The 23,662-nt window shown below is 42.5% G+C and overlaps 1 protein-coding gene across 1 annotated transcript in view; it reads right to left on the reverse strand.

Moving 5' to 3' along the window:
- Window positions 1-45: 45 nt before the first annotated feature.
- The window catches only part of LOC120052536 (probable phospholipid-transporting ATPase IF), a 57,843-nt gene continuing 34,226 nt past the window's right edge, over window positions 46-23,662 (reverse strand). Inside the window, exons 19-30 of the mRNA XM_038999509.1 lie at window positions 16,710-16,913; window positions 15,333-15,486; window positions 14,096-14,198; window positions 12,291-12,436; window positions 12,125-12,184; window positions 11,653-11,780; window positions 11,375-11,513; window positions 10,493-10,558; window positions 10,217-10,320; window positions 9,771-9,936; window positions 5,675-5,811; window positions 46-1,380 (exon numbers count right to left, since the gene is read on the reverse strand). Coding sequence (XP_038855437.1) covers window positions 1,299-1,380; window positions 5,675-5,811; window positions 9,771-9,936; window positions 10,217-10,320; window positions 10,493-10,558; window positions 11,375-11,513; window positions 11,653-11,780; window positions 12,125-12,184; window positions 12,291-12,436; window positions 14,096-14,198; window positions 15,333-15,486; window positions 16,710-16,913 — 1,489 coding nt within the window. The 3' untranslated portion in view covers window positions 46-1,298. The remainder of the gene's footprint in view (window positions 1,381-5,674; window positions 5,812-9,770; window positions 9,937-10,216; window positions 10,321-10,492; window positions 10,559-11,374; window positions 11,514-11,652; window positions 11,781-12,124; window positions 12,185-12,290; window positions 12,437-14,095; window positions 14,199-15,332; window positions 15,487-16,709; window positions 16,914-23,662) is intronic.

Raw genomic sequence — 23,662 nt, forward strand, 5'->3', positions numbered from 1 at the left:
TATATTAGTTGCATACACGGTCTGCTGGAAAGGACAAAGGTTACATGCTTTTTAAAAACATTTATTCCGTAAACAGAATTTGCTTTAAACATCAGCAATGAAACCGTTTCACTGACAGGTGAGTAACATAACTTTTTTTAAATTAACATGATCAAGAGATGCTGTTCATGTTCCTGACTTCATTGTCCCTAGTGCAGATGCATCCTTATTGCCAATGAAAATGGAGACTTCCATATTCAAACACCTCTTGTTGACTGACATGATTAGAAGCTCTTGGTGAATACTGGCTCGAGGCCAAATTTGACAATCTGAACTTAAAGCTGCATATATAAAACTGACAAATGACAACCGTAGCATACTAGTACAATAAGTATACTTCGCCAGAGTGACCAATGCTGACTTTGATAAATCGTGCTGTGCAAAGAAAAAAAGCTCCACTGACTACTTGATGGGCATTTCGGTGTCTCCCACTTCAAGCTGATGAGGCAACCAAATAATTCCCACGATTTTATATGAACTTGGCCATAATCGAATAAATCATGGTCATTGATAGCAAGTTTAAAACGGTTGTCTCAATGACCCTCTAGACTCGAATCTGGCATTTCCGTTATTGTGGGCCAAAGGCCCCAAAAGATAGGATGTGATGGAAATAAATACGCAAACAAACATTAAGTGGTTAATAGCATAGGGGGAAAGACACACAGAAACATGATTTCAATGGTAATTAGCAATGAACGGAAAATAAAAACAATATTTGGGATTTTAAACAAACTAATATGTGCAAGCCATATTATACATTGACAGCTATTTAATATCTCATTGGGAGCTATTATATGAACATTCTCTTGACATTTCTGAACAAACGTACTACTAACAATCTGTGCAGAAAAGGCATATTTTAGGGACAGTTTCCAAAAAAAGCAGACTCGAGACCTGATCCAACTGCTTTCACATGTTCAAACCTTGAAAAATCAGGTTGTAAAAATGGAGGATATGGCTATCACGAGGCCCACCTAATTTCCTCAGGAAAGATGGCAAACCTTCCACAGTCAGGTGAAGCAGCAGCAACACTAACCTACAGGTGTAAAGTAGACCATGTTCTTTTTCACTCAAGTCAAATTATTTTATCTTTGGTAGCATCTTATTCCCTTTTATTATTTACAGGAAGAGAACAGAGGCCCATGTAGCATCTCTCTCAAAGTGGTGGTGCAAAGCCTCATGTCATTGCTGGTCAGCCCTGGGCTGTGGTGAGTAGTTCCTCTCCGTGTGACAGGGTGGCACTACTGCTCTCTGCTACCTTAGCAATGAACGGCCTCCATGGGTGCGAGCGTCAAGATGCTCCGATCGTTGGAATAGAAGGGGTCCGAGTCGCTCCATGATCTAAAAGCATCAACGACAGGAGTGAGGGGTGTGGGAGGAGAACTAGGCTGAAAACCTGCCTCGAGTGCTTCAATCCATCTCGGACCTGCCTAAAATACCCTTTTATTTACTGTTGGATGTGACATCCATCTTGCCATGGCATGGTACAGTAGGGTGATGGTACAGGAGTAGTTGAAGACCTTATCTGTATTGATATGAGGAGGCCCTGCCTTGGAACTGAAACCCTGTCATTCTGCTCATCTTCTACTGGCTTCCTGCCCTGTCACCAGACTCGTTTCCTGCCCTACACTTCAACCTACAGGGGTAGCAGCACAAGCAAACAGAGTTAAACTCAAAAAGAGGAGAGAGAATAGGGTGAGCACAGTGAGGGTTAGTACAGGATGATTTAACATGGATGACACAGTCAACTTCAGGATGATTTAACATGGATGACACAGTCAACTTCCTTCTCTCAGTAATGTCACTATATGCATAACCAGGTATACTAAATACTGTTTCTTTGAATGATATGATGCTCAGACCTTGGCTATACAAGTATATGTGTGAACAATTTACACTGACTACCTACTGCTAATAGGAAAATATCATATAATCAATATATCGAAGACATCTTAAATATGTGCATATTTATAGTAAAATACATATCTAATATCAAAGAGCCCTTAAAGAGGGCTCTCAACTCTCCTTCAGGAAAGGCACAAACCCCTCCCTATCTCTAGCCTGTATAAATTAACATTGCCACCAGGGGGCATAGTAGGGACTTGCCACATCTCAACCATATTCAGACTCCTATAGAATATAATATAAATCATCTTGTTCATCACTATACCCATTTTATCATCTTTGCATCACAAGTAGCAATATCCTATACGTGCTATATGGATTATAAGACAAAGACAACCGTTTTAAGATCTTGTATGTACATGGTGCTGTATGACTTCAAAAATAGGTATTTCTTGATAAATTTGTATGTTGGTGTGAATTGTCTTGTCTAGTGGTACTCCCACTTGATATCAAGCTATTAGTCCATTGTCTATGGCGATCTATCAGAACAGAAAACCAGGCAAGTAGCAGAATATTAGATTGAATAGTGACGTCAAGGTGATATAACAGCTGCTTATGAATAACGTAGATGGGGGAAGTTGAATATTATCTAGATTTTAGACAGAGCGGCAACGACGAGAGAGGTTAAGACAAAGTGCAGCTAAGCAGGAGGAGTAACGTTATAGAAAAGATGAGGACACACATGAACACATAACGTCTGGTTACTCAGCATACATAATACCAAAGGCAGCCCCATGCAACAAGACAGTTCTCTTCTCAAAAGCACCTAAGGCTTCAAATACTTCACTTTATCAAATAAATAGCAAAAAGACTCCTATTCTCATTTTGAGACTACGGTTTTCTAGTACATCTGTCAGGGAGTGTGGTCCCCATGTTTCAGCTGAGGCACACCGACACCAAACACTGCAGCATGTCAAAACACAAGCATCATTCAGTAACAGTACAGGGTACGGTAAAGTAGGGCTGATGTACTGCCATGCTACCAGTCAGCGATGGTGGGGTCTCTCTCTCCCCCTGTGCACTGGCAGTATCCTAGCATTAAGGCCGGAACAAGTCTCACTGACTATTTTCTTTGAGTGCTCATCTCACCTCTGTTGAGAGTGAGGGTGTGAAGTAGATGTGTGGGCTGAGAAAGCATTACACTGGCATCATGCTGTCATTGTCCATAGATACAAAAATACAGTATAACAAACAAGTCAGAGACCAAGAGTACAGTCGTGGCCAAAAGTTGAGAATGACATTCATTTTCAAAGTCTGCTGCCTCAGTTTGTATGATGGCAATTTGCATATACTCCAGAATGTTATGAAGAGTGATCAGATGAAATGCAATTAATTGCAAAGTCCCTCTTTTGCCATGCAAATGAACTGAATCCCCAAAAAACATTTCCATTGCATTTCAGCCCTGCCACAAAAGGATCAGCTGACATCATGTCAGTGATTCTCTCATTAACACAGGTGTGAGTGACCGGGAGGCCCATGGGGTGACGCACAATTGGCCCAGCGTCGTCTGGGTTAGGGAGGGTTTGGCCGGCAGGGATATCCTGGTCTCATCGCGCACTAGCGACTCCTGTGGTGGGCTGGGCACAGTGCACGCTGACCAGGTCGCCAGGTGTACAGTGTTTCCTCTGACACATTGGTGCGGCTGGCTTCCAGGTTGGATGTGCATTGTGTCAAGAAGCAGTGCGGCTAGTTTGGGTTGTGTTTCAGAGGACGCATGGCTCTCGACCTTCGCCTCTCCTGAGTCCGTACGGGAGTTGCAGCGATGAGACAACTAACTACTACCAATTGGATACCACAAAATTGGGGAGAAAAAAGGGGTTAAAAAAAAAGAAAAAAGGTGTGAGTGTTGATGAGGACAAGGCTGGAGATCACTCGGTCATGCTGATTGAGTTCGAATAACAGACTGGAAGCTTCAAAAGGAGGGTGGTGCTTGGAATCATTGTTCTTCCTCGGTCATCCATGTTTACCTGCAAGGAAACACGTGCCGTCATCATTGCTTTGCACAAAAAAGGGCTCCACAGGCAAGGATATTGCTGCAAGTAAGATTGCACCTAAATCAACCATTTATCAGATCATCAAGAACTTCAAGGAGAGCGGTTCAATTGTTGTGAAGAAGGCTTCAGGGCGCCCAAGAAAGTCCAGCAAGCGCCAGGACCGTCTCCTAAAGTTGATTCAGCTGCGGGATCGGGGCACCACCAGTACAGTGCATCTGCACGCACCGTGAGGCGAAGACTTTTGGAGGATGGCCTGGTGTCAAGAAGGGCAGCAAAGAAGCCACTTCTCTCCAGGAAAAACATCAGGGACAGACTGATATTCTGCAAAAGGTACAGGGATTGGACTGCTGAGGACTGGGGTAAAGTCGTTTTCTCTGATGAATCCCCTTTCCGATTGTTTGGGGCAGCCGGAAAAAACATTGTCCGGAGAAGACAAGGTGAGCGCTACCAGCAGTCCTGTGTCATGCCAACAGTAAAGCATCCTAAGACCGTTCATGTGTGGGGTTGCTTCTCAGCCAAAGGAGTGGGCCCCTCACAATTTTGCCTAAGAACACAGCCATGAATAAAGAATGGTACCAACACATCCTCCGAGAGCAACTTCTCCCAACCATCCAGGAACAGTTTGGTGACAAACAATGCCTTTTCCAGCATGATAGAGCACCTTGCCATGAAGCAAAAGTGATAACTAAGTGGCTCGGGGAACAAAACATCTATTTTGGGTCCATGGCCAGGAAACTCCCCAGACCTTAATCCCATTGAGAACTTGTGGTCAATCCTCGAGGTGGGTGGACAAACAAAAACACACAAATTCTGTCAAACTCCAAGCATTGATTATGCAAGAATGGGCTGCCATCAGTCAGGATGTGGCCCAGAAGTTAATTGACAGCATGCCAGGGCAGATTGCAGAGGTCTTGAAAAAGAAGGGTCAACACTGCAAATATTGACTCTTTGCATCAACTTCATGTAATTGTCAATAAAAGCCTTTGACACTTATGAAATGCTTGTAATTATACTTCAGTATTCCATAGTAACATCTGACAAAAATATCTAAAGACACTGAAGCAGCAAACGTGGTGGAAATTAATATTTGTGTCATTCTCAAAACTTTTGGTCATGACTGTACAAGTAAAAAGCAGAACGAGAATGCTACATCTTTAACAATGGTCAAATAAATCTAGCGTTACCTCCGTTAGCATTCTCTTGAATAGATTTAGCAGCATAAACACATTGTCATAGATCAATAGAGACTTAGACTCTGAACCTGGGCTTTGCCTACACTGTGAAGGACAAACACACTGACTCGGCAGGCTTTGGAAAAGTTAACAGCACAAAACTTCAGACAGGTGACAGAAAGCCCCGAGTGAAAGAAGACTTGCATACGAGTACAGACTTAGAAGGAGAGATTACATAGACACATGGCTACATTGGTGAACATGTTGTCCCACTGAATATAGAAGACAAATAGACTAGAAGGACTCCATGAAGTCGATCATAGTATACGAGATAAACATGTATTAAAGAACATTTAAGATCCAGGATCCAGATACTAGTCTCCCTCCCTACAAACCTTTCTCTGTCACTGGGGTGCCTGTCCTACCAGTAAGACCTTAGTCTAGTCTACCTCTCTCTCTACTAGGCTAGGCCTTCACTACTCCTGGGGAGCAGTGGACTCATCCTGCTCCAGCTTGTAGGAGATGCGCCTGCAGCAACAGAGGCTACAGAGGGTGGGTTCACACCTGTTGGCGTAGGCAGGGTTGCAGCAGCCCATCACTTGCGCCACCATCCGGCCCAGCCGGGCGCACCCGTTCTGCCCCTCTGAGTAGCAACACATGGAGTCCACGCAGCCGATGCCCTGGTAGTTAGTCTCAATAAGCTGCAGAGAGAAACAGGAATGGCGAGGAAGGGGAGACAGAGGGGTGGCAGAGCACAACAGAATATTAGAATCAGAACACAGGTCACGCCAATATCCATAAAACAGCCCAATGACTGTCCAGGGAGCCGGGAGGGGATTTTGGGGATTTGGAGCTCTTCAAAACAATAAGAGGTGGGTGATGATGCACAAGGTGTCGGACACAAATGTACATGGCCAAGCTGGAGGTGAAAATCAATCAAATGAAAAAAACTCAAATCTATACATTTCAAAAAAGTTATAAACAATGCAGTATTTTCCAAGGCCAGGCTGTCCTTGTCCCTGGCCTGACCAAGCCTTGAAGGCACTAATCAAATCACACAGGAGTTACAGGCAGTTGCCATGCCAGTCTGACGTGTGCTTAAAATCCTATTCTCACATTAATCTCAGTCAGCTCAGCTCCACATAAAAATGATAAATAACGGTGATTCACTCGCAATCAAAGACAATCTACGGCTGCAAATGAATGGCGAAGGCAGAGAACTTTGTGAGTATAAAATGCATAGCATTAAGTGGAGGAAAGTCGATTCCTAGGCAATTCTTGATTTTTCCCGAGTAAGCACTTGCGCAGTGAGTGCTTGAGCACTGCTAAAAAGGCAGTCCTGAACACATCCAAAGACTATCGACACTGGTTTGGGGTTACAACGCTCAATTCCCTCCTCTCCCTACCACTCAGAAACTACTGCATATTTGCAACAGCAGCAGAAACAGTGGTAAGAAGAGTGAGAACAAAATAGGTATTAGGCTACACTGCCATGGATGTATCATTCTACTGTATCCTACATTAAACACTGTCCTCCAAATGCTACTGTATGAGAATCTGATGTGCAAAGGCAAGCCAGTTTTCAGGAGATATGTATATTCTTCTCAACAGGACTGATTACACAAACATCCTTCATGTTTCCACCTTGACCTGTAGTTAGGGGACGACTAACATGGTTGGAGGTGGTGGTGATGATTGACAAGTAACCGTCCAGTGTTTCCAGATTTGTAGAAAAAACATTGTTTGATATAATGACTTTTGCTGGTTTAAAGGCATACACAGACAGACAGGTGAAAAATGACACGAGTCATGATTAAGTAAGGTTGGGTTTTGTTTTTAAAAACTAAAAACATTGTATTTGGGACAAATCATTCACTAAACCTCAACTAAATCTGGTAATGAATACTGTGGAAATGGAGCAAGTTGAGGAGACTAAGCAGCTATGATGGGTAGAAGTCTGTCCATAATAAAGTGTTGCTCTGCTTTCTTAACAAGGCAGGTCCTACAGGCCCTAGTTTTGTCGTACCTGGACTACTGTCTCCAGTCGTGTGGTCAGGAGCCACAAAGAAGGACTTAGGAAAATTACAGTGGCCCAGAACAGGGCAGCACAGTGTCCCTTTAATGTAAACAGAGAGCTAACATTAATAATATGCATGTCAATATCTCCTGGCTCAAAGTAGAGGAGAGATTGACTTCATCACTACTTGTATGTGTGAGAGGTATGTTGAATGCAGCAAGCTGTCTGTTTAAACTACTTGCACACAGCTCAGACACCCATTGGGGGGGGGGGGCAGTATTACATAGAGCCATGACCACATGGAAATCTATTCCACATCAAGTAACTTATGCAAGCAGTAGAATGTCAGATAAAAAAACAGAGCAATGGGCTGCATACTGCATTACCACAGACCCGGGTTTGATCCCGGGCTGTATCACAACCGACCGTGAACGGGAGTCCCATAGGGCGGAACACAATTGGCCCAGCGTCGTCCGGGTTACGGAAGGGTTTGGCCAGGGGACTTTACTTGTCTCATCGCGCTATAGCGACTGTGGCAGGCCGGGCACCTGCAGGCTGACCTCGGTCATATGTTGAACAGTGTTTCCTCCGACACATTGGTGCGGCTGGCTTCAGGGGGCGGGTGTTAAGAAGTGCGGTTTGGCGGGTCATGTTTCAGAGGACGCATGACTCAACCTTTGCCTCCTGAGTCCGTTAGGGAGTTGCAGCGATGAGACAAGATCGAAATTGGGAAGAAAAAGGGGGTAAAATACAAAAAAATTAAAACAGAGCAATATGGGGATGGGTAGACAGGGGAGGATCCACACACACAGAGGCCTGGCCTGGCTGGGCCAGGGAAGCAGTAGGGTTACTACCTTGGCAGCAGCTAATGGGGATCCATAATAAATACAAATACTACCTAGGGGAGCATAGGGCTGGGCCTTGGACGGGGGGAGGAGAAGCAACTAGCAGTTGCCAATTGTCCTCCCCTCGGCTCCTGCCTTCAGCAGAGTCATATTCTGAGCTGACTGAACTCTTATCCGCTTCCATCTGGAAGCACAAAACAACCCATTAAGTCTCATGCACGGAAGAAAACAAGACAAATGAGCACAAAAACCACTCCCACATCCATAGGAGGTAGAGGATAGCCACACCAATCAATTTGTGTCCAAAACAATTAGTGTACACTAACATTTTAACTAGGAGACTAGGCACAAAGATGTTCCAAAGAACCAATGAGCCAGTTTAGTAATTTCAGTGTACTCTCAATTATGTAAATGTATCAATTTTAACTGGATGATTTGGCTTAGCAATTTGGCTTAGCAATTATTCTGTACCCATGTCAATCCAATTAGGAAATTGATCACTTGCTTTTGGATGGAGTGGTTGTCATTTTCTCTCCTCATTGTGCATATCTTAAGAAAATAATGCTATTGTTTAAAAGCATGCTGTCCAGAATATGATCCGGAGATACAGTGAATAAACTACTATGAAAATAGCATTCACCAGCTTTTGCTCACTATAATGTTGGGCCTCAGAATTACTGTATTAGCAGCATACATTAAACAGTCTCAAGCTGTGCTCCACATGCCGTTATGACTGGAACATTATATCAGGGCTGCTGCAGTGAGAGGCTGCTCTGCCCAATGCATAGTGCACTAGGCTAAACTAAAGTGGCATGCAGTTGATGGATGATTTCCTAGAGCCAACATGCAGGGGTGCATAACAAAATGCCTTATCTTTCCCTTTTTTACCCCTATCCCTTTTTCCTAGAAAGCTTGGTTAGTTTGTCATCTGCATGGGTAGGCCATCATTGTAAATAAGAATTTGTTCTTAACTGACTTGCCTAGTTAAATAAAAATAAAAAAATCTTATAATAAAAATGTAGCAGGGCCCCTCCTACTCTACCTAATTTTGCCCAGCTGATTCTTGGCTCTGGAAAGAGGCTGCAGTGCGATGAAGTCATCACCTATGACGACTCGATTGGAGTACATCTACAGAGCAGAGGGAAGGAGGCAAGGGCGCAACACAGAGAAGGTCAGTTAGGAGGGAAGATGACATACACAGTAGACACAAACAGAGGCTGATCATAACACACTCGTACAGACACACACGGACACACACCAGCCTGAGAAAGGAAGAAAATCATCTATCACAGAGACAGGAAATGAGACTCAATCCTGAGAAAGAGCTTTTATCTTCTAAGACCCACTGAGCAGCACTTTAACACTTAACTTTCTCCATCACAGATGCTAGAATTGCTGACTCGCCAACTATTTGATGCAAAAAAAGGCTTAATACGTGTAAGTAAACAAACAAAAAGAGGGCGTGTTAATATCAACCTTTTAAGAAAATAGGAAGTTGTGACCACAAAAATGGAACTGTTCAAGATGCTCTTTTCAAAAAACAGTTTGTTCAGCAATATGCTGCTACCATATGGCATCCACTGTCTAGCTCTCCCACGCTACAGTAGATTAAGATCAGGAACAGAGATGCACCCGCTTTGTTTGGAGCATGCCTTTGTCAGTTGCACAGTGAATTGTTCTTGTGTTGTCTGTGAGGTGAGAAGCCATGCTTTGGTGTCATGCATTTCCTGTCAGTGTATAGTTTATTACCGCAACCCACCCCTTCCCCCCTCCTCTCCCCTGTCCCTGGGTGTCCTACCTGAGACTTCTGGGTGCTGGTGGGCTGGAGGTGCCTATAGATCACCTTCTTGATGATGTCGGGGAAAAGGCAGGCGATGAGGATGATGATGATGGCGAACCAGGCAGAGCCGCTGGAGAGCAGCTGGACAAAGACAAAGTACATGTCCTGGGTGTGGAGGAAAGGCCTGCAGGGGACAAAGGTCAGAGAATCACACTGTTAGCCAGCCAACATCTGTTCAGGCTTAACTAACCCTGTGTGTAGAACACCCTTTGAGTAGAGCCTGGAATAGAACTTCAAGGTTTGACTGTCTGGGATAGACAGTCCCTGAGGTGAAATTCTAAGTAGACTGTATGCCACATGCAGTACAATTACACTTGTTGGTCTTATCACATACTATATAATGAAATGTCATGTGTATTAGAGATACACAGGTTGTGTGGGAAAGAGATGGCAGCTCAGCTCACCAGATGATTCCCCCATAAAACAGGGAGAAGATGAAGTAGAAAGCGATGGAGCCCCAGGTAACAAAGTGATTCATCCACGTCCAGAAGTGGGTCTCCAAGGCCAGCTGTCGACAGAGTGAAAAAAAGAAACATAGTTTGGTCAGAAAAGCATGTGAAAGGTCATAGGAGAGTGAGGTGACTGACAACAATATCAAAAAGTGACAGATTTCATGTGGGATTGCTTTAAGAATTATTTATGAATTGAAGAATTGCAAAAACTCCACTGACATTATTTACCTTCAATGTAACAGTGATAACCATTACTGTGAATACCAAAGTGCCAAAGGTCCAGTTTCCAAACATCTACAAGAAAAATTAAATAAAACATTTAAGAATTTTCAAAGAGACAATACAATGGCTTAACATCCATCATAGGAAAACTGCTTTAATAGTAATGTAGATGGAGTCACGTGTTAGTAGTCACATATTTCTAGAAGACTAGGCCTAAGCCTTCTAAGCTAAATTGCTGACAAACTTGTGGAGACACTGGAAGTTACTGACTCGTCATCACTCACCCCTTGAGAAACATGGCACATCAAAAGCATAACCAAGCAGGGTGTTCATACAGAATGGACCAATGACAGCAACAGATGTTAGGGGGGTAACTATGACAGGGCTATGCATCAACTGATTCAGTCAACTCTTACCAGTTGTCTGTTAGCTCTCAAAATCTGATGACATGCAGAGCATGAAAAGAGGGAGGAGGTGAAGAAGAGAAATGAACAAAAAAAAGCAACATGGCGAGTGCTTTTTCAACAACATCAATCTAGTAGAAAGACTGACACAAACAGAATAGAGACAGGAGAGAGAGAGGGCTGCAGCCCAAATAGAAAAATAAAAAACAGCACAGCCTCCTAGAACAGTCTGGAATTTACTGCCATCACACTGCCTAACTTAAACTGAAAAGGAAATATTTCATATTACTGTGCACCTTGGTAAAAGACCCAATCAATATTCCCAGAGATCCACACAGAACATTCAAAATCAGGTTCAAAGTCAAGTTCCCCTTGGAGCCAAGCCAGGTGGGGGGTGTGGATCTCCTTACCCTTTCCTTCCACGGCAGAACCACTACCAGAGGTAGAACAGATAGTACAGTACATGCAGCCCAGCCCACCTCACCTGCCCATTCCCCATGAGAGACGTGTCCTCCCCCATCAGGATGTAGGAACCAAAGAAGAAGACAAAGGCATGGCAGAAGCCCAGCAGTGTCCAGTACAAAAAGGTCTTGAAGGAGAGGAGGGAATTCTTGCTGATGTCTCTGTTGGTGTGAAAGGATACAAAGCAACATGGTTCTGTCCGTAGCAAATGCTTGTTGTGTTTTCATGTAATTGCATCCAACGGAGGTACAGCCTCATTCTGTATGGAAAAAATATGCAAAATAGAACACCATGTCCTACCTGTAGAGCACTGGCTTACTCTGCAGCATGTGTGGATGGACCTGTTGCTCAAACAGGCTGTACACCAGTATGGGCAGGGAGGTGAAACAGATGTTGTAGAGTGTCAGGTAAACGCTGTCATACAGAGTCTGGGGAAACAGGGAGGCAACAACGAGGTAGGACAAGATTGGCACATCACCCTGGGCCATGTACAACACAGCACACACTCACACCTGCCAAAATCTTTTTCCCCCCCACTGTCAACAAGGGCCTAGATTTGGCTAACTCCTTCTGTATGTTGATGATTCAGAGATGGACAGTTCGAGTTGATGATCCCTCAGGGGGAGATATAGCTACACGTGGTACCTTCAGAACAACAGGCATGTTTATCACACAGAACAAGGTACACTGAAACAACACTCACAAAGCAACAGTAATAAGGGACCACAAAAAATGAACAGATAGAACTAATGAGACACTGAAAGACACTTACTTGTTGTGAAAACAGACAGAAGAACTGGTATAAAAACTGGGGCGTAATAAAGCACACATTCTAAAAGAAGACAAAAAGGGATTTAGACCCGAGACAAGCACATCTAGCTCCTGTATTGATTTCATTGTGTAAGACACCGCAACGTATCCTTGAACATAGAACTCACCTTGTAAAAAAAGTACTGTACAAGGGTTGCAATTCTAATGTAGTAGAAGTGGCCATGGACGAGCAGTAACTTGGAAAGGAATCTAAACCTTGCTATTGCATAGTCACTGTTTCGTACTGCTTGTCTTCCCTCCTTGCCCATGATACCTGAAATGTTTTTAAAGTCTGTTACTAGTCACTTTGTTCTGAAACTACAAGCAAAATGCACTATTGAGTAATGGGTTATTGTAATTTGATAGGGTGGAGGACTTGAAAATAAAGGAGAGCCGCACACTCTAAGAGCTCAGATGCAAAAATGTAATGTCCGACGTTTCGACAGGCAAGCTGTCTTCATCAGGGTATAATCACAAACACTGCAGGGTGACTCGTTTATATAGTGTCAAAAGACACACAGGTGTCGGTAATCATGGCCAAGTATGGCCTAATATTATTGGTTAATTCTCAAATACTAAAATGACAAAGAACATACAAAAAAAACAAATGGATAGCATACAATTTAGATTCAATGTAGACTACATAAGCCTACAAACAATTAAAGTCACAATAATCACAAGAATGGCTTCAGATCAAAGTCTACGTTGAGACCGAAGGGAGCAAGGGTCTTTAAATTAAAGATCCAGGCAGCCTCTTGTTTTAACAATAAATGATCGAGGTCACCCCCTCTCCTAGGGAGGGTGACATGTTCGATGCCAATATAACGCAGAGACGAAATCGAGTGGTTTGCTTCCAAAAAGTGGGCCGCAACTGGGCAAGTCGAGTTTTTGCACCTACGGTGCTACGATGCGGAGATACGTACTTTTAATTCACGCTTTGTTTTACCCACATCATTTTTACCACAAGGACAAGTTGTAAGATAAATAACTGCCTTAGTGGAGCACGTAATGACACCTTTTATTGGGATCTGTTTTCCTGTTTGGGGGTGTTTGAAGGACCTACATTTATAAGTGCCATTGCGTTGAGCACAGCCATTACACTTGTAATTTCCATCCAGTAGGGGCGCAAATACACGTTGTTCAGGGATATCTTGGGGTGGTAAATCAGAGTGTACAAATAGGTCTCTGAGATTTCTGCCCCGCGAGAATACGACCAAGGGAAGGTCCGAAAACACATTACCGAGACCATCATCGGATCTTAGAATGTGCCAATGTTTGTGAACGATTCCCTTAATTTGTTCAGAGCACTTTGAATAGCGGGTAGTTAGAACGCAAGAATGCTTCTTTTTGCGAGACTGACCTTGAAAAAGGTCATGTCTCGTTTTGTTTTGAATTTTCTCAATGGAAATATTAATCTGATCATTTTTGTAACCCCTCTCCTAGAATTTTCTTTGCGTCTCAGACATATTTCTGTCGAAATCTGATTGTTTTTTGCAAATTCTTTTGATTCGACAGAATTGGCTGTAGGGCAAACTATTTTTGAATGATCTGAAGCCATTCTTGTGATTATTGTGGCTTTGCCATTGTAATTGTTTGTAGGCTTATGTAGTCTAAATTGAATCTATGATCGTATGCTATCCATTTGGTTTTTTGTATGTTCTTTGTATGTCATTTTAATATTTGAGAATTAACCAATGATATTAGGCCATGATTACCGACACCTGTGTGTCTTTTGACACTATATAAACAAGTCACCCTGCAGTGTTTGTGATTATACCCTGATGAAGACAGCTTGCCTGTCGAAACGTTGGACATTACATTTTTGCATCTGAGAGTGTGCGGCTCTCCTTTATTTTCAAGTTTTCCACTCCGCTAGCCAGCACTTCGCCTAAATAGGTGTGCGTTTCTTTTTCCTCTAGGGTAGAGGACTTACCTATACCAACATGGGCCTCTTGAATCATGCTGACATCATTGGCTCCATCCCCAATGGCTAAAGTGATGGGTTTCTCTGGAGACGTTTTCAGCAATCTCACCACCTGCCAAGCACAGAATTCTCATTAAGCAGCCCAAATGAGACCAGGAGCATGTCCATGGCAATTAGCCTTTACTGTAACACCTGCTACTTCAGATAAAACCACAGCACTGGCCAGATACTCTACTCTCCCTAGCCATGACCACAACTTTAAAAGTCTGAGAAACCCAAAGACAAAACTGAAATTGCTAGCCATCTTAAGGAAGTTTTTCTAAACAATTTCAGTAAGTGTCACGTAAGTGCACTGTTGTACGTGAGTTGTAAAGGAGTCTATAGACCTTATGCAAACTGCGGAAACACAGCGCAACAGAGTACTTGAATGTCGTTTTGCGTCACAAAATGGGCGGTTCCTTGAAGAACATAGTTCTGCCTATGTTGCTATGTCGACAAATCACATTTTGGACTGCCCTGGGACTTTAAACCATGAACCAAATATTAGTATCCCCCCAACAAAAAGGTATTTTGTTGAGAAGTGAAACAATAAAAACAGCTGGTAGCCATGTACCTTTTCTCCGTAATATATGATGACATTCTATTTTTAGCTGATGGGAGCATATCAAATTCCGATAATGTTGTAGGTTACACTGGTAAGTATAACAATATTTGCCAGGGCACATTATTTAATTATAAATCTCATTTTTTCACATTGAATCTAAAAAGGGTAGTTGTTTTGCTGTGTTTTTAGCTAGGCTAATGCCCACTAGCTACTACTAGCAAGGGAAGACCACTCTTAGTTTTATTCACCACAAATGAGAAGACAAAAAAATTAAAAATAAACTCTGCTATCGCCCCCTTGTGAATGGGAGTCTAGGAAAGACGGACCGGCATCATGTCATCAAAAGGTTGCTCCAAAAAACCTGATTCACCCAGGCGCACACATACGGTAAATGACCACTGTTGTAATCATAAATCATCTACTTCAATCATGTTAATTCTACTAGCAGGTGTTATGTATTACTACAAAATGATTTATACTAATATACTATTATTGCTAATTTATTTAGGCAATTATCTTTACATGAACAATATATTTGTTTTAAATACTTGAGGGCATGAGAGATATGAGATTGGCGCTGTTGACTGATTCATTCATAAAGGAAAGCCCTAAAAGGCTGGGAGTGACAGTGAGGGGACTTGCCTTGGCCTTCTGCAGAGGCGCCATGCGGCAGCACAGCACGGCAGAGCAGTTCTTGCACACCTCCATGAAGAGCTTCTCGTGCCCCCGCAGTGCCAGAGACAGGCTGGCCCCGTCCACCACCAGGCCATGCTGGACCACATGGTCCTCTCTTATCCTACACACACAGGCAGACACACACAAGCAGACAGAGAAAGGGACACATAGAAGAGCAGGTATAACTATACAGCACTAACGTGGAGGTCCTCGACACACACACACACACACACACACACCTTTGTTTTACTATCCTTGTGGGGACAAAATAAAATTGATTGATTCTCATTCAAAATCCTATTTTCCCTGACTATAAAAAAGCTTTTTCCTTGTGGGGATCAGCGACATGTCCCCACTTGTCAGAATTTTCCTTGTTTTATTATCCTTCTGGTCACCACCAGGATAGTAAAACCACACACACAAGTCTACAGTGCATCTCACACTAGAATGAGTATGCATCATCTCCCAACATAAATCCACTTATTTTAAATGGAGTATAATAAAAACCTTAATTGTCTTGATTTCTCATAACCATTTCGAAACTTTGTCACACGACGCGGGTGGTATATAGGATGCGTCGTGACTACCAAAAAAATGTGGTTTCCCTGGTTTCCAGACTGAGTCATCTGCAATGCATCGTGCTTAATGACACTATCCCCCCCAGGGGACCATAAACAAGACTCCTTCACCATTAATAAGCCAAGGACCATTGGAAAAGGGACTGCATCCGTGGGCAAGAAGACATCTCTATATATCAGTGGTGATAAACAACAGAAGGTTCCCAGAGCTGCTCTGGCAACATCCTGACATGTTTAAGCTACACATAGCCCAGAATTCTCAACTCCACAATCCCCGATGGAGTGGAGTGCCGAGGCTATGAGGTTTATAAATAAACTATGGATTGCAGCACCCAAAGTAAATAATGCAACTAAACAGGACAAACGTAGGTACAAGTTACGCATGAAAGAATTCCATTTTTTTTTTTTTTAAGTATCGACTGATGCCGACTCGATGTAGTCGGACGTAGACTACACTCCTCGCCACTCAACTCCATCGGGGATCGTGGAGTTCAGAATTCTTGGCTAGGCTACACAGTGATTCTCTTAATTGGAGCACTGTCCTTAACACTCATAACTGATTATGATAAATATGAAGTTAAACTCTGCCTCCTATAGTTCTTTATTGCACCCAGACCTGTATATTACCCTGAATACATTAACATGCTGATGAGGGCTTGTAGACTAGTTAACCCAGAAGGACACAACATGGACTACAGACATGGTGAGTGACTGACGTGAATGGCATGGGGAGACATGGTGGTAGATGTTAGTGACAGTGTCCTACCTCCTGGCCAGTTGTCGGAGCTGCTCGGCACACTCGTTGTCAGACTTCTGCTGCACCAGCTCCAGGATGTTCATGGTGCGGTGGAAGTGGCCGCAGGACAGGCTGACACTGACCGCCGTCTCGTGCTTGTCCCCGGTCAGCACCCACACCTTGATCCCAGCCAGGCGCAGCGCCTCAATGGTCTCCTGGACCTTCTCCTGCAGCCTGGGGACACAGACACACACCAGTCACAGCACGTTAGCCTCCATGCCATATGAAGAACTAAAAAGGTAGCCCCAGAGGTGGGTTAATTTACAGTAAACATAATCGCCCCGGTATGACTAAGGGGAGGCTCTGTACGAGTGCACTGCACAATGATTGCAGAAAAAGGAATAATGTTAGTTATATATGTGTGTCTTTCTTTCAGCTTCAAATGTATTATCCCGCTACCACATAATGCAAACAAATGATTGATTTCACCTTTAACCTATCTGATTAGCTTTAAAAGGGCCAATCCACAGTTGAAACAATAACAAAGCAGGCTCCCCGCCTCTGTTTTGCTAAGAATCTGAGGGATGAGGCTGGAGAAATGAAACCACTCAAATGCCTTGTCAGTCCTAGCATCCATAGCTCTGTCCAATATATAAACATTATAGTTAAGCATGTTGAGGCTATACAGTTTGTTTACATTTACAAATGTTGACAAACATTGCAGAAAAACAAGCTTATATTTTGCGTTCGACAGTTGAACTAAGTTCACAAGGCATTTATGAGTTGAGCGATTAACCCCAATTTTTGGGGTGGGTGAGCCCAATGTGCCGTTTCTCTAGAGCGAAATCAAATTATTCACGAGAGAAATGAAGTCAAGTACTATGTGGGATGATGGGGTGAAGGGAGTTGTAGTTTTCATTAAGCAAATATTCAACTTAGTTCAGCGCAGAAACATGGTAATTAATGACAATGACCATCATCCATTGTGCCTGCTCTTTCCGCCTCAGAGATGGATACACTTAAGCCTGCTATGTTAGGTTAGATACACATACTGCATGAGAGAAGAATGTACACAACAATGAGAGGGATAGAGACAGTTTGTGAAAGTACGACTTATCTGCTTTGAAGAACTAGTAAAAGGATTTCATCAGACAGCTCGGCAGCATACTTTAGGCAGATTAGCCTAGCTAAATAGGATGACTAAAGACAGTACAATATCGGGAGCACAGAAATAACGTCTGGCTGGCTGGCTGCTACTGCCTGAAGAGATGAGATGATGACTTTAAGGAATAAAAAAGAATAAAGCCATCAAATAAAAACCAAGTAATATACACACACAACTGAAATATTTTATTATTTCATTGCAATTTCCTATTTTTCTATTGATATCTACCCAATGTGGACCTGAGACAATGGAATATTTTCAATGTTTTGGCAATTGAATGTTTCCTATTTTGGGCTTTGGAATAATTTTGTAATTATTTCATAATGCATTTTATGTAGACTTTTTTTTTTTTTTTTATCAAAACCGAAATCCGTGATAATTTTTATAATCGAACCGAAACGACCTCAAAAAGCACTAAATCGCTCAGCACTACAATGGGTATACCGTAAAACTTCAATTAATAGCCTGGGCGTTTATTTGCTTGATTCACAACCTGCGCTTAGAGGCTTCTATTGAGCCAGGTGTCTAATTCCTTAATCCACACAGCTTTTGCTACCAAACTTAATTGTGACCAGTATAAACATTATAATAAAAAAATCCATTGCTCTTCTTTTGCACCGTCTCGATGAAGTTCACTCCTAACCAATTAATTTAGACCATACGTTTATATGAAACAGGTGGTTATTTGCTGAAATGTATGCTGATGCCCAGTTATTAAAAAAGGGACAGGCGGCTCTTTGATACTTGTCGTTTTTATTTAAGTTTTACATTATTTCAGTAATTTATAAGTCCAAAAATGGATGTACAGTAGCAACTGCAGATTGACCCTTTTATGCTGCTGCAGCTAATTGGCACACATCCATATTCCATAGGAGTGTGTTGAGATCATCCTCCTGAAGTAAACATGTAGGGTGTGGTTCATCATGACTCAAACCAATCACTTAATTCAGTTTCATTTACCATTTAATTTGCTATGGATGTTGATATGATATCAGAATCAACAGAGGTAACGAGGGCATCAATGAGATGTCATAGTTGATTGACTAATGGCCTGGTCTGACTAACTAACAAGACTTAATCTTACAGTCAATATCCTTCACCCTAAGCTTGTTGTACACTAGAAACACTGTAATTTGAATACAGAGATATAAATGTTAAAGTTAAGTGGTAAAAGCCAGATTGATTAAGAGTCTAAAGAGTGGGTGCTTAAGATTAATCATACAGAAGCTTGTTCCTTTGAAGATTTTTGGGGGAGAACAGAGCAGCATCCTCTAAGTACCATTACTACTGGAGGGAGGGAGAGAGAATATGATGGTGTCTGTGTCTCACTGCAGAGCAAGCGCGCATACACACACACACACACACACACACACACAAATGCCAACAGAAAGTCTCTCCCGGACTGCCACTCACTGACCAATGATCAAATCCAGACTGCCTCTGCTTTAGTGTCTCCACGGCCACTCTGTTCAGTATGTGTGAATGACATGGAGGTACACCAGACAAGTCTGAGGCATTCTATATAATACATGTAGTAATCAGCGTAGATGTGGATCGTCATTTTAAGATGCATGCAAATCTAACCCAGAGGCAGCTAATGGCAAGTGAGCCCTTGTGACATAATTGTTCTAATGGAGCATGGATACGTCCCATTACATTTCATTGCAACGGCCCCCTCAACACAATCGCAAAAAACGAGCTACAATGTTGGATCCTGAGCCTTTGTAAAGGCTTGCCTTGAAGCCCCTCTAACACAATTTTGCTCAGCAGCAGCACACTAGGCATGGCTGCATGTAGAAAGGCATGAGTCATGTTTTAAGTGGCTAAGTGCATTAGACCCAGGAGGGCTGAGCCCAGCCCCTGACCCCTACACAGGGAGGCTGCTGCACGGTGCTGGTGAGTCACAATGTGCTGTCAAGGTAAAAAAAAAAAAAAATCTGTTGACAAGGAACAGAGGAGGACGCGATCTGCCACTAGTGCCCATCTTAACAATGGCTGAGCCTCAAGACTGTTTTCACATTGACAATAGCAAAGGGACATTTAGAGAGATTAATTCTTGAGAGACAATACTGCTGTGTAAAGCTGCTAAATTAGCACGTCCAGAGGTCGGGCATCACACTCACCTGACAGTTGCCCCCCTCCGAGCAGAGCAGTGCAAACAGAAAGAGCCAGACCAAATGGTTTTTTGGGTCCGATACAGATTCTTGGGGGGACAAAATGTACCGAAACCGATATACAGTGAGCTCCAAAAGTATTGGGACAGGGAATTTTGTTTTAGCCTCTGTAATCCAGCACTTTGGATTTGAAATTGTACAATGACTATGGATGTTAAAGTGCAGAATGTCAGCTTTAATTGTAAGGTATTTTCATCCATATCAGGTGAACAGTTTAGAAATTACAGCATTTTTTGTACATAGTGTGTGTGTGTGTCTGTCCCCGTCAAGGGATCAAAAGTATTGGGACAAATTCACTTGTGTATTAAAGTAGTAAAAAGTAAAGTATTTGGTCCCATATTCATTGCACGCAATGACTACATCAAGCTTGTGACTCTACACATATGTTGGATGTATTTGCTGTTTGTGTCACTGATCCAATACCTTTCGATCTCACTGTATGTAACGATGTACTGTTTGACGCCAGTGAAATAAAAGAGTAATTGTCATTAAAAATCAGCAATAGTCCAAGAAATATGCTTCAAATGTTGATTTCTTAAATTGTGAAATGAATGATATCATGAGAAGTGTTCATTCAGATAAGCATGAGATTGCTTTTTCTCTCCATACTATTTATTGAATATCGGTGGAATTATTGGCCGATACCGATATAGCAGTGAAAAGCCACTATCAGCAGATAATATTGGTGAACCGATATATCGTTCAGGCTCCAAACAGAATTGTCTCATTGAGCTCAACACTCCTACAGTATAATTGGTAATACCAGAGCAATGTTTTTGAAACAGCTGAAATTGCAGTAACAGCCTGTTAAATACTAAAATTGTAACAGTAGCTGCCGCCTGCTGGTTGCACTGAGCCACATAAAACTATGGAAGCCCATTCCCACCAGCATTTTTTGGGGTGTCGATAGGCCTACCACAGAGGTAGGCAAGACCAAAAGTATGTGGACACCTGCTCCTCGAACACCTCATTCCAAAATCATGGGCATTGACATGGAGTTGGTCCCAACTTTAAAACACATTTCATGAAGCTGCTGAGTGTTGCAACCGAGGACATACGATTTGTATGCGCTATGCACTTCAGCAGTCGGCGGTCTCGTTCTGTGAGCTTGTGTGGCCTACCACTTCGCGGCTGAGCAGTTGTTGTTCCTAGACGTTTCAACTTCACAATAACAGCACTTAGTTGACCGGGTCAACTCTAGCAGGGCAGAAATTTGACGAACTGACTTGTTGGAAAGGTGTCATCCTATTACGGTGCCACGTTGAAAGTCACTGAGCTCTTCAGTAAGGCCATTCTACTGCCAGTGTTTGTCTATGGCTGTGTGCTCGAAGTGTCAGCAACGGGTGTGGCTGAAATAGCTACATCCGTTGCTCATTTGAAGGGGTGTGCACATATTTTTTTATACATTGCATTCGGAAAGTATTCAGACCCTTTGACTTTTTCCACATTTTGTTAGGTTACAGACATTCTAAAATGGATTAAATAGAAAAAAATTATCAGCAATCTTCACACAATACCTCATAATGACAAAGCGAAAAAACTGTTTTTTTTTTATGTTTGCAAATGTATTAAATATAAAAATAGAAATACCTTATTTACATAAATATTCAGACCATTTGCTATGATACTCGAAATTGAGCTCATATGCATCCTGTTTCCATTGATCATCCTTGAGATGTTTCTACAACTTCATTGGAGTCCACCTGTGGTAAATTCAATTGATTGGACATTATTTGGAAAGGCACACACCTGTCTATATAAGGTCCCACAGTTGACAGTGTATATCAGAGCAAAAACCAAGCCAGGTCGAAGTAATTGTCCGTAGAGCTCCTAGACAGGATTGTGTTGAGGCACAGATCTGGGGAAGCGTACCAAAACATTTCTGCAGCATTGAAGGTCCCCAAGAACACAGTGGCCTCCATCATTCTTAAATGGAAGAAGTTTGGAACCACCAAGACTCTTTCTAGAGCTGGCCACCCAGCCAAACTGAGCAATTGGGGGAGAAGGGCCTCGGTCAGGGAGGTGACCAAGAACCCGATGGTCACCCTGACAGAGCTCCAGAGGTTCTCTGTGGAGATGGTAAAACCTTCCAGAAGGACAACCATCTCTGCAGCACTCCACCAAATCGGGCCTTTATGGTAGAGTTGCCAGACGAAAGTCACTCCTCAGTAAAAGGCACATGACAGCCCACTTGAAGTTTTCCAAAAGGCACCTAAAGACTCTCAGACCATTAGAAACAAGATTCTGATGAAACCAAGATTGAACTCTTTGGCCTGAATGCCAAGTGTCACATCTGGAGGAAACCTGGCACCATCCCTACGGTGAAGCATGGTGGTGGCAGCATCATGTTGTATGGATGTTTTTCAGCAACAGGGACTGGGAGAGTAGTCAGGATCGAGGAAAAGATCAACGGAGCAAAGTGCAGAGAGATCCTTGATGAAAACCGTCTCCAGAGCGCTCAGGACCACAGACTGGGGCGAAGGTTCACCTTCCAACAGGACAACGACCCTAAGCACACAGCCAAGACAATGCAGGAGTGGCTTTGGGACAAGTTTCTGAATGTCCTTGAGGGGCCCCTTGAGGGGTAGCCCTTTCTGGACTACCCAGCCCGGATCCGGGATCATTCTCATCAGAAACACTGACTAGCATAGCATAGCCTAGCGCCACAGGGATATAATATAATATAATTTCATGAAATCACAAGTACAATACAGCAAATGAAAGATAAACATCTTGTGAATCCAGCCAACATGTCAAATTTTTTTAATGTTTTACAGCGAAAACACAACATATATTTATGTTAGCTCACCACAATATCCAAAAACACACCGCCATTTTTTCACAGAAAAGATAGCTTTCACAAAACCCACAAATAGAGATAAAATTAATCACTAACCTTTGAACAACTTCATCAGATGACAGTCATATGACATCATGTTATACAATACATTTATGTTTTGTTCGATTATGTGCATATTTATAGCCACAAATCGTGGTTTTACATTGGCGCCATGTTCAGAAATGGCTCCAAAATAGCGAAAGTAATTACAGATAGCAACGTGAAATACAGAAATACTCAAACTTTGATGAAAGATACATGTTTAACATATAATTAAAGATACACTGGTTCTTAATGCAACCGCTATGTTAGATTTAAAAAAATAACTTTAGTAAAAAGCACAGCATGCAATAATCTGAGACAGCGCTCAGCCATTCTCCGCCATGTTGGAGTCAACAGAAATACGAAATTACATCATAAATATTCCCTTACCTTTGATGATCTTTCATCAGAATGCAGTGCCAGGAATCCTAGTTCCACAATAAATCGTTTTTTTGTTTTATAATGTCCATTACTTCTGTCGAATTAGCAACTTTGGCTAGCATGTGTAGTTCACGTGTCCATCGAACTTTACGCTAATGAACGAAAACTTCAAAAAGTGATATTACAAATCGAATAAACTGGTCAAACTCAGTTGAGAATCAATCTTCAGGATGTTTTTCTCATATATATCCAATAACGTCCCAGATGGAGCATTTCTTCATGTCTATCTAACACATTGCAGACAAGGACATCACATGCGTAGTGTGCGTGGCAAAAGAACTGGCAATATGCCTGACCAGTCACTCCATTGGCTCTCATTTGG

Source organism: Salvelinus namaycush, chromosome 8 (assembly GCF_016432855.1).
Source record: "Salvelinus namaycush isolate Seneca chromosome 8, SaNama_1.0, whole genome shotgun sequence".
Taxonomy (NCBI): Eukaryota; Metazoa; Chordata; class Actinopteri; order Salmoniformes; family Salmonidae; genus Salvelinus; species Salvelinus namaycush.